Raw genomic sequence first — 11,611 nt, 5'->3', positions numbered from 1 at the left:
GATTTGTATTCTTCCCTGGGACCTGCACAGAGACAGTTCCTCCTGGTCAATGCAAAGGGTGACATTTAATGCATGACATAAAATCCCAGAATTGTTTGAAGGGAGAGGAGGAAGGCAGCACCACAGCCTCTCTCATGCCCTGCTCAGCCTCAGGAAACAGCCTGTTTCAAACACTTTAAAAGATGTAGGAAACCACCTAACAAGAAGTCAACAAAGTTCCTTCCATAAGGCAAACTTCCTCTCTAGCCCCTCAATCCCAATCAGTGTGAAAGATATCCTGGCTGACATCTACAGAGCTTCCACAAGACTGCTCACTTGAAATAAAACCCAGTGGCAATAAAACTGGCTAAGTAATTAGTTCAGACTGGATCTGATAATGGAAAAATGTAAACCACTATAATGAACTTATTATATTTTATACAGTATTTGCATTTAAAATGCTCCAGTGCTTTATCTAATGAAGATGATAATACTTTGTGTTTTATACTAACTGTTTGGAGTAGAACTAGCTGAACTGTAAAGCAGTAATGGGGATTGATCAGCCTGAAAAATTAAAGTTAGACTCAGAAGTAATAAGTATTCTGCTCTAGCAACAGCCAAGAAGGAAAAAAAAAACCCAATTCATCAAGATCACATTTTCTTAAGTAACGGATGTCAGTCCAAGCCTGCATGTGCCATTAGCCAGGTGCTAATTTGGGGATCAGTGGATGTTTTGCTCTAATAATCAGTTCCATTCACGCCTGCGTGACACTTGTCACCAGGCATCTCAAAACACTTTGCAAACATTAATTAAAGTCCCCGTGTGCCCTCTGTGCTGGATGGGAGCTCTGTTTTACAGATGCACAGGGAGGTGAAGGGGAAAACTCGGGACACAGGTGGGGCAGAGGTAGAGAGGGAGTTCACATTTGTCCTCTTGTTCCGGCTCAAAGACAACATTGGTTCATACCAGCAAAGTTTATTACATACAAATTTATGTTATTAAACAGCTGTTTAGTAGCTCCCACCTCCCTGCTACCCCTTTACAACAGCTACGGGATGGAACTATGAATTTTGGGGGACATCCCCAGCAACAGGAGAGAGGAACATGTATTTTAAACACCACTTAAAGGAAAAAAAATCTGCTCTACAGCAGCTGAATCAGAACAAAGATTCCCTCTCTGTGTTCTCCCCTGGAATAATCAGCAGCATGCAAAGTGCCAGGCAGCACTTTTCCTAAAATACGACCACCAGGAAAGTGACATTATATGAGCTGCAAGATATATGATTCTCCTTTAAACCATGCATACAAAACACGCCTGGTGTGACAGGAATAACAGCTCCAGTCCTCTCTCTCTGCACACTGGGAGCTTCAGCAGTGGCTCTGGGCAGGACAGTGGACCCCAAAATATTTTTAAAAAACACCCCAGTATTTGGAAAATCCTGCTGAACTTTGGTGTATGTAGTTTTGCTTTACATCTGAGTTGGCATCTGCTTGTCTTCTTCAGAAGAACAAGAGTTATGGTGTAAAGACTGCTCCCAAATTCAGCAGGGGAAGGCAATCTACAGCTAAAATCATGGGAATTTGGATTTTTAGTTTTTGTTTTGTGAGACTGGAAAACATCAAGCCTACTCTTCTAAAGTAAGAAATAATTCACTTTTAGGAAACTTCTAAATCAAGCCATCTTAAGAATCAGGAGTATAAAATGGAAGATCAATTAAAAATGCACAAAGCAGCTTTTAAAAATAACTTTTTAATCAACCAACCCTATCTTTAAAATGTGCTAAAAACAAAACTGCCTTCTCCAAGGAACATGTTGTGCACTTAAAATTGTTTTTATTCCCAAGGAATGCATGAGCTGCAATTAGTAAACTGTATGGATAAGTTTTAGTTTCCATAGGCTTTCAAAACTCTGAGCATCTTGCTTTGATGTATACCTGGAATAATGGACATGGTGCTTCCAAATAACCTTTTTAATTCAGATTTTAATTTGTTTTTAAGCTTTGGAAAGCCAAAAAGTGCATCTCTGCTGTTGAGGTGTAAAAGAAGATGGGAAGAAAGGTAACACCAGTGACCTCCAACAGCTGTGTCTTGACTTTCTTACTATGTCAGCAAATATGAATGTAAATACCATTTAAATTTAAATTATTCCAAATCAGTATCATTAAATTTAAATAACCTGCTCATTTCATCAACATTTTATGATGTTAGTACCAAAATCTGCTGGTTTTATCTACCATCATGGAGCTGAACTGTGTGAGGGGAGATTAGGGGAGGCTTTGCTGTTACCAAGTCTTTCTCCAAGAAACAGATTTCTGAGGTTGGAAAAACACCAATGTGCAAAAAACGATTAAAGAAATAATCGACCCACGGAGTCAGAGCAGCAAATCTCAAATGGTGGGAGCTGAGCCATCCTCACAGTGACTCCCAAACTTTGGGGCTTTGGCACAACCACCTTTTCTGGGACTCGTTCCTTACCTTTGCACCTCCTTGTTCTTCCACATGGAGGCAGACTGAGCCTTTGGCACGCGTTCAATGGAATTCACCAGCTCTTCCATGAGGAGCCTGAAAACAGAAATCAAACCTAAAATAGCACTGCCTCCTCTCACACGGGAGAGAACTTTGGCCCAAATCTTTCCAAAATACCAAAGAAATTGTAACGCTGGGAGAGGCTCTTCCCACAGAGGTCGTCACCAGCACTGCCCCTGTTTCTCCACGGAGTGTTTCCAATTCCATCTGCTTGCAACAGAGGAGGATCTGGCCCACTGGGTTATGGGCTATTTGGAAAGTGCAAAGATAATTTCTTCGTTACTGACTGCTTGTGATTATGTGACAAGACAAAACACACAACAAAAACTCCTCAGCTGCTGCCTGTTTATCACTTAGGAAAACCAAGCATGCTGTCAGAGTGAACTCTCCTCATCTGCCAAGACATGGAAAAGTGTCAAAAATTAGAAATTCTCACTGCAGATTTCCCTGCCCAAAACTAAGCAGCATTTGTGACTGTGTGCAGACTTTCCTTTGAAGTTTGGAGCAGAAGGACGGCATCTGGAGACTGTGCTTGTTTTCTCCAGCTCTGGACCAGGAAAGCCCAGCGGTCTACTACCCGTTCATATTTACACAATTCATTTCACCTACGAGGGCCTTCAGTTTCTGTTTGTTTTCACACAATGGGGGAATTACTCTGGCATGGGAAGTTTGCACAGGACCTTCAGTGGACAAAGATTCCTGCCCTAAAGTGCTTACAGAGTAGTCCAGATAGGAGGGCCTAATCTGGCTCCTAACTACTGAATGTGGCAGCTCTGCAGGACAGGGGAACAGAGCTCAGTTCCAGTTAGGCCTCACCGAATCTGCAGTGTTTGGTGTTGACCCATCCAATCAACATCACAATTTTGAAAAAACAGACTGTCAGGTTTGGTAACTATTCTGGTTTTGCCTGCACTGTAATGTCTTTTTCTACCTCAGTCTCCTATTTCTGCCATTTTTCTTAGTGCTTCTCTCTGGAGTTCAGAGCTCACATAGCTCAGCTGCCATTTGAGATGAAGTCAGCTTGAATTCCTTTCCATCGAGTGGAGGGAAGTGTGATTATGTGGAATCATAAAATCCTAGAATGGTTTGAGTTGAAAGGGACCTTGAGAATCATTTAGTGCCAACACCTGCCATGGGCAGGGACACCTTGCACTAGACCTGGTTGCTCTAAGTGCTGTCCAACCTGGCCTTGAACACTTCCAGGGATGGGGCAGCCACACCTTCTGTGGGGAACAAGGGGTTTTCTGATTGGGAAGACTCCTTTTGGTTAAAGGGACCACAGCAGAGCAGGAGAGCTCTTTGATCCACAGTTTTTGAAGGTCTGCAGTTGCCTATATGGCAATTACTGAGGCGTCTCAGCCCACTCAAATTCCACATTTATGGCCTGGACTCTAAACAAAGCACCTGCTGGAAATGTTGATGATTCCAGAGGTTGGGAAACATGGAGTTAACACATTTGCAGCACTAAGGACTTGGCTGGCGTTCAGCTCCTGCCTGAAAGCCTCTTCGGAACATTAGACAGCGCTCCTCTCTCCCCACATTGTCCTTTACACCTTCTCCTCAGCAGTGATGGAAGAGGAGCAGAGAATATGCAGGGGCTTTTTACCTGCCAATTTGAACAGTGGGCTCGGTGGCATAAACTGTTCCAGTGAATCCTGTGTACTCTGTGATGTAGGGCAGGGCCATCATGCAGTGATAGTTGGAGATCAAGATTACGTCCACCATGGAGAGGTCAAGCAGTTCAGTCTGGAAACAGAGCAAAGAGATAAGCAACTTGCAGCCCTTTCATGAAGTTTAATAAATGGCAGAAAAACTTATTCTATTTTTTTAAACTTTATTGCAGGGATGTAATTGGTTTATAAAAGTATGTCTCAGCTGCAGCAAAGATTAATGTTGTCTTTAAATTAACAAGGTTTATTTGAAAAGTCCCCTAAAATTATTCCATACTCCAACCTGGAAAGGAAACCATGCCCTGGGTTTTTCTGTCTTTCAGGTGATGAAATGGCTGCTGTTATGAGATCCATGATTATTTTACTTTTATCAAAGAATTGATGTATGCACCTCCTTGGGGAGGAAGAGACACCAAAACTTCTACAGCAGCGATTTAGGGAAACTCATATTTTTTTAATGCATCACATCGTACTGTACCCCAAGAAAGGGATGAATGAAGATTGTATTTGTTCATATGCTTAAAAATAATCCTCATATTTTTCCCAAAGTAAATGCTTAGCATCTTTATCATTCACATTTTCTACAGCAGGAGATGAAGCCCATTCACAGGATACAACAAAAGGGATGGGTGGGCCCAATTCGTTTTGATGTGACAGTTTAGACAAGAGTTCTGAGACTGAAAGAAGATTTCACACATTGTTAAAAGAATTTTAATTAGAAATATTTACTGGTAATACTACAACACAAATGGTGTCAAGTCAGAAATTTACAAGATTACTGACCTCTAACTCAGTTATTATAGAGCAGCTAATGGAATTCAACACTCATCAAGCACATATTATCTGATTACAAGGCTTGGTCCAGCAATTTGAATAAAAAAGGCAAGAAAGTAGGTCACTCTGCTTTGCAGAGGGCTGACACAGTGCTCTGGTGACAAGCTGCTTAACTCCTCCTAAGCACTCATGGTTTCAATCCATGATCACAGCTGATGTCGGAGCAATGATCTCCAAGTTGAGAACAGCAGGTAAAGCACCATCCTCAGCTCCACCACAGGGCACCTTCTATCTTCCTGGGTTTCCAGGCAGGAACAGTCTCCCTGCAAGGAATCACAGGATCTGCTGATGCCTGCTCCTGCCAAAGCTTGGATTGTCCATGCCTTGGTTTTCAGCTGTGTCCAGACTGATCAAATTCAGGACTGGTTTGGCTGGGAAGACCCTTAAAAACCAACTTATCCCACCAAGGGACACCTTCCACTATCCCAGGCTGCTCCAAGCCCTGTCCAGCCTGGCCTTGGACACTTCCAGGGATCCAGGGGCAGCCACAGCTTCTCTGGGAAGCCTCTGACAGGGCCTCCCCATGCTCACAGCCAAGAATTCCTTCCCAATATGCCACCTACCTCTGCCCTCTGGCAGTGGGAAGCCATTCCCTGTGTCCTGTCCCTCCATGCCTTGTCCCAAGTCCCTCCATGCCTTGTCCCAAAGTCCCTCTCCAGCACTCCTGGAGCCTCTTAAGGCCCTGGAAGGGGCTCTGAGCTCTCCCTGGATCCTTCCCTTCTCCAGGTGAGCACCCCCAGCTCTCCCAGCCTGGCTCCAGAGCAGAGGGGCTCCAGCCCTGAGCTGAATCCCAGCCCAGGAGAGCCATCAGGAGGATACACACTCCAGCACTTTCCAACCTTAAGCATGCCACATCTCAGCACCCTAGAAGCATTTACTGATAGGATGAAAAGGGTGTCAAAACCAAAACAAAGTGAAATCTTCCCTGGGGCTTGCAGCAATCCCACTAAAGTGCCTTTGAGCTGAAGAGGCTTAAAAATGTTTCTTGCATGAGAAGTGAGAGAGCAGAAGGTTGCCAAGCAAAGAGAGGGCTGCACCCTGCACTCTGACATGTGTGAGAGTACTCTGCTGCCGAGACAGCCTCCTATCACCTTGTGGCTGCTGGATTAGATCCAAAGCTTGGCTTGCTTTGGCAACGGTGCTCTGGAAGCAATACTGAGATCGTCTGGCTAACTGCTTCTGCAGACAAGTTTCTTCAAAAGAAGTGGCAGGGAAGGAGACAAAGTAAAAGCCTCTTTCACACAAGCTCCCTCTTATCCTGCGTTGCCAAACAGCAGCAACATTTCCACTCTTTGCAGCTGGCCATGACTCCTGAACCTCCTGCAGACAGGTGAGCTCAAGGTGTGAGCTGGGTATCTCAGCGGATCCCTTCCCAGTGTTCATGCAGGAGATGTGGCATCTGCTGGGAATTTTGGGAAACATTTTTAAAGTCCCCACAATGATGATGTGCAGTTGATTGCCATCTTCTGGTTGTAGGATGGGCTGCTGGGAAGCAGCTTCATACAGTGTGGTGGTTTTAAAGCACTAGCTAAAAATCACCAGAAAACTTATTTACGTTTTATTCTTGTTTCTTATTCTTGTAGTTCTATTAATCAACTTCCTTTATTCATTTTAAGTTTTAAGCCTGTTTTACCCTTCTCCTAATCCATATCTCACAACAAAAGACGAGTAAGTTTTCTGGTGATTTTTACCTAGTGCTTTAAAACCACCACATGCAGTGATAACAGGAGTAAAATGAAGCAGTGATTCCCTGTCTGTCATATTTAGAGCTACACATGTGGGTATTTTCCAGCCCAAAGTAACCAGAAAGTCTGGCAGAAGCACCCTAAGCCCCAGTAGATAATCATTCCAAAGAGAATCCAGCACATAAACCCTGTGTTTCCCAAGATCTGGACCACTTTCTACACACACAGATGTTTCCCACATCCCTCAGTTTCACAGAACAGTAACCAAAAGGCTCACAGGAACTGAGAATTATTAAGGTTTTGGGCTGATCTTTTTTGGTGTGATTGGATTATGACAATTCCAGTTGGGTTGGAATGGTTATAATCTGTTGGAATCACTTGCCAAAAGCAGTACCAGAACTGCCAGCTTGTTTGGAAGAATCAAGGTGACAAGAGTGGTGCCAGAGGTGAGTTCCATGGGATCCACACATGGGAGCAATATTGTCAGAACCTCAGCAAGCTGACAGCAACCTTCCAGGAGTGTTTTGTGCTTCCCATCCGCAAGGTCAGGAAAAAAAAATTTCTGCCCAAAACCAATTGTGTCTGTCTTTGAATGACAGAGAAAACATCCCACCATGAAATGAAAGAACTGATGTTATCACACTGAAAGAAAGGGATACTATTCCCATGCTACTCTCCATCATTCATCCCCACCTTTCTCTGCTCAGCTTTCTATATCTTTATTTCTCCTACAGCACTCCCCTGATCCATCGGGTGACTCCAGGTAATCCAAACATCTTGCTTGCTTTTTCCAAACCCAGAAATTCCAGTAAAAACCAGCTTGAGCAGCCACTTGCAGCCATGCCTGTGGATATGAGGGCCCAGTTCTTCCCTCAAAGAGGTTGTTAAGGTTTTTAACCTGATAGTGCTGCTGGCAGAAGTGCAGCCCAGCAGAACCCAACCTGGCTTAACCACAGCTGGCTCCCAGGGAGCTCCACTGGCATTGTCCTGCATCTGTGATAAGAGACAAGCAGCTTTCCTCACCCTTGTGCCCTGCCCTCATCTGGATCAGCACATGGGCCCTGTCAGTCAGCCCAGCTCAGTCAGGTTGTCTTTGAAAAGGCCACAAAAAGGGACAGTTCAGTCTGATAATTGCTCAAGGAGACCTTCCATGTATCCCAAAACCACAACTGAGAATGGTTGTTTCCATCCTTTTTCCAGTGTCATAGAGCCTGGAGGCACCTTAACAACACAGAATTTTAGCAGTATTATTTACTGAATATTAATAAATTAGCAGGAACATAATAGTAGTAATAATAATAATAATAACATTTTTTTATTATTGTTATTATTATTATTATTATTATTATTCTTTAACAAGTTTCTCCCATGTGATTGAATGGAGATTTTTTCAGTAAGGCTTGGAACAAACTCACCTCTGGTAAGCAGAACTCAGGCACAGAGTCTACAAACACATGGCCAGAGCACTCCTTCAGCTCCTGTAAAAAACCACACCAACAGAGAATACACAAAAATACAAAACAGTGTTACTCCTAGGCAGCACATTTTGGATTTTCCAGACATTTTCTTTATCACAGGTAATTTCCAGCGTGTTACTACAGGACATTTATCCCCCTTCTAGACACAATTTGGTGCAGTCCGATGTGCTGAAATTGCTTTCATGCCAGATTGAGGCTGCTTTGTACCTGTAAGGATCAGATCCTCCTTGGGAAGGACAGAGAGAGCACTCTGGTAGGTAAAGAAAGAGCCCTGGTAACCACCAGGAAGGCAAGTCCGGAATTTACTTTTGGTTCCAAATAACATCCAACCTCTTCTGTCTTATTAGAATCTAAATACAATTTATAGCGCCTGTCTCAGAGTATTTGGTGAAACAACTTTTGGGATCCAATCTCTACATCACACTTTTTGTTAAACTCTACCCCTTATTTTCTTCCTCTTTTTCAATGCTGACATCAAAAACTTTTGTCACCTGAAAAGTCATGTCCTTCAGCATGGAACAAAAATATTCCCAACCCTACTCCTAGCACAACTCACAGGCTCCCTACCACCCACCCTGCCTTCTCTCCTGTCCCAAAGCAAGTGGTCTCAGCCAGCTTCAGACTGACAGAATTAAAGATTGAATCCAATTCTTAATAATTACAGTGCACCTGCCAACTAATAACGAATGAGCAATTACATCTAGTGGCAGAAGTCTCCTAACCTCATCTCAAGGGAGTTCAAAATGATTAAAAGTAGATCACAGCACATTTCAGTGCCTCTCCAGGACTGAAGTTTTATAACTGAATGCTGTAACAGGAATGTCCACCCCACATGATAAAACACCCCCCTTTGACTCCTTCCCTTGCCTTTTTCCAGCATGGGTCAAAGAATTTACCATTCCAAGCACTTACAGTGGTCAAGGTGAAGTTAAGAGACGCTGCCTGTGAATTTTTAACATGATTTCCATTGCCACTGTGTGAGTTTGGAGGTTTCTCCCAAGCACACACTGCAGCAGCAGCATCCTAGAAATTTAAATATATTCCAAATAAAACTACAGGGACAGTCTGTCCATTCTTTGGATCCCAAAGCTCTGACACCAAAGCTGGAGTTCAGAAGACACAAATTCCAGGGAATTCAAACTGAGCAACTCCATTTCTGCCCTGAGCCTCTGCAGCCCTGCAACTGCCAGTTAGCAAGTGCTCCGAATAGAGCTGTTACTATTTTACCAACAGAAATGCTGCCTGCACAGTTTCTTTTGTCTCCAATGAGAAGAAAAATCGGGTCTTTAATCTATGATCTTCAGCTCCCTTGTCTGTAAAAATCAGATCAATCCATTTTGTCCACCTCAAAGTCCCCTACAAAAGCAACTATTATCACTGTTTCCTTTAATGTTCCCATAGTCAGAGAACAGTCTATTAAGCATTTTCTCCACTGGTACCTATTACTGCCCACATTTGAAATGTATCTGCCTATTTTACTAACATCTGACATATTTTTGTGTTCATTGTTCCCTCATGGCAGATCAAGCTGGCCGCTGCAGTGCCAAGTTTTGGTTGAAGCCTCAGATAAATTCTGTATCTCCAAAACCGATGGAATGAAAAGAGGGGGGAAAAGAGCAATTCTGTGTCTCTCATGTTGCTGAGGAAGTTCTATGTCTTAGAATCAGGAGGCTGGAGATAATATCCTCCCTGCTATGTCCAGCAGCAGAACACATGTTGATTTCAGAGGCCAAAGCCACGATTTTCCTCTCTGAGAGACCTCCCATAGGCAAACCATTGCCTTTCTCATAGTTCTGCCTGAAAAAGGGTACGAAACCAACCTCATTTATAGGCATGCTCTGAAGCCTCAGTGTCAGAAAAGTGAGACTGTGGAATAAAAGGCACTCTAAGAAGGCGAAGCACTATTATTTATGGAGCTCCATGAAATACAAAAATATTCACACTGATGACTTGTGCATTTTAAGTGGATTTTTTTTTATAATCTAGGCTACCCCTGAAGGCTGAGAGTTGCTATTAGCATTTTGTTTCAAAATGTTCTGCTCTGCAAGGACATCCTGGCTGGTAAAGGTACACAGAGAAACCTTTGGGATGAGTCAGCGTGGAACGCTGCTCCTGCAGCACCAGACCCTAACCTGTCAGGTGGCTTTTTGCATGGCAAAAAAATTCCAACCATCACCCCAGTACCTTGTCTAGAAATGTGCTTCCATCTTTCAAAACCCAACCGGGGAGTTTGGACAGCCTGGGGCTGTGGAAAGAAAGAAGAAAAATTATTGCAATATGAACTGAATTACTATCAGTGGCTAAGCACAGACCTTCTACTTGGAGTCATACAGGCAGAGAACACCATTCCTGTCTAAGGGAAGTAACAGTCCCAATAAAACAGACAGACAGTTTCACTGTGGTTAAGTGTTCACCAAAATGACTTTTACAAATCATGATGATGACACTTATAAGTAAAAAGAAATAAGAGGACGAGGCATGCAGGGAGTTTTTAGTCATTCATGGTGAGGATTTTAAAAAGGCTCACTGCTGCTGAGTTCCCTGTGGTGAAACTGGATGAATAAACAGAAATTAGGGAAGCAACAAACTCTGAGCTCAAAAACAACTCGAAACAACACAAAAGCACCATAAAACTGTTTTGGGACAGAGGGCAACAGACAAATATTCCCATTAGGAGTGGCAGGAAAAGACTGATGCTCTGGACTAAGTCATTTATAGACACATGTTGGCATTTTATATCCACATAAACCATGGTTTTTCCTGCCTGGGTGTCACCCTGAAGACCCACACCAACAGCTGTACAGGACACAGAGGCAAGGAGGCTGGGCAGTGAACTGCAGGTTCTAAGCAACAGCAGAGCCCCTTTTTTCACTGTTTCAAATGTTAATAAAGGAATTTAAAGGTAGACATAGTAATTCTGAGTTTACAGCAGTAATGGCTGCACCATTTCTTGCCACCATAACTGACAGACTTATATTTCACAGTGACATTTGATTTTTGTGTGAGCCTATAACTTAGCTCTAAACCCACTCTCTGCCCAGACTGAAGTTTACTTACACAAATTTAAAAGAAAATTGAGTAAACAAGATAATTAAACCCACCTGAAACCAAACCCTGAAACAACTTCAGATTTGGACACAGAACTTGGTTGCAATGTATTTTGCAAGCACTGTGCACTAATATCTACAGACAGGCATGTTTATATCCTAAAAGGGCTTTCAAATTCAACATCTTGAAAATAGGAAGTGATTCAAGGGCTTAGAGGAATGCTGTGTTGAGACTAACAGCAGTATAAAAGAACAAATTCTGACACCCAAGTAAGTCACAAGGAAGGAAAAAGGGGAAATCCAAGAGTCAAGGAGTGAAGACAGAAGGTAAGAGGTGAGAGCAGAAGGATCTGTCATGGAGAGGCTGTGCCAGAGAAGGGCAATTCCCTTC

At 43.1% G+C, this 11,611-nt stretch overlaps 1 protein-coding gene across 1 annotated transcript in view; it reads right to left on the bottom strand.

The window, feature by feature from the left end:
- The window catches only part of INTS9 (integrator complex subunit 9), a 60,702-nt gene that overhangs the window by 41,345 nt on the left and 7,746 nt on the right, over positions 1 to 11,611 (bottom strand). The window contains exons 3-6 of the mRNA XM_014257626.2: positions 10,358 to 10,418; positions 8,111 to 8,173; positions 4,113 to 4,252; positions 2,456 to 2,542 (exon numbers count right to left, since the gene is read on the bottom strand). Of these exons, the coding sequence (XP_014113101.2) occupies positions 2,456 to 2,542; positions 4,113 to 4,252; positions 8,111 to 8,173; positions 10,358 to 10,418 (351 nt within the window). The remainder of the gene's footprint in view (positions 1 to 2,455; positions 2,543 to 4,112; positions 4,253 to 8,110; positions 8,174 to 10,357; positions 10,419 to 11,611) is intronic.

This window comes from Pseudopodoces humilis, chromosome 3 (genome assembly GCF_049639895.1).
Source record: "Pseudopodoces humilis isolate 2021_Gansu_Grassland_sample_001 chromosome 3, ASM4963989v1, whole genome shotgun sequence".
In the NCBI taxonomy this organism is placed as follows: Eukaryota; Metazoa; Chordata; class Aves; order Passeriformes; family Paridae; genus Pseudopodoces; species Pseudopodoces humilis.
The sequence above is the reverse complement of the archived record's forward strand: the minus strand, read 5'-3'. Positions and strand labels throughout refer to the sequence as shown.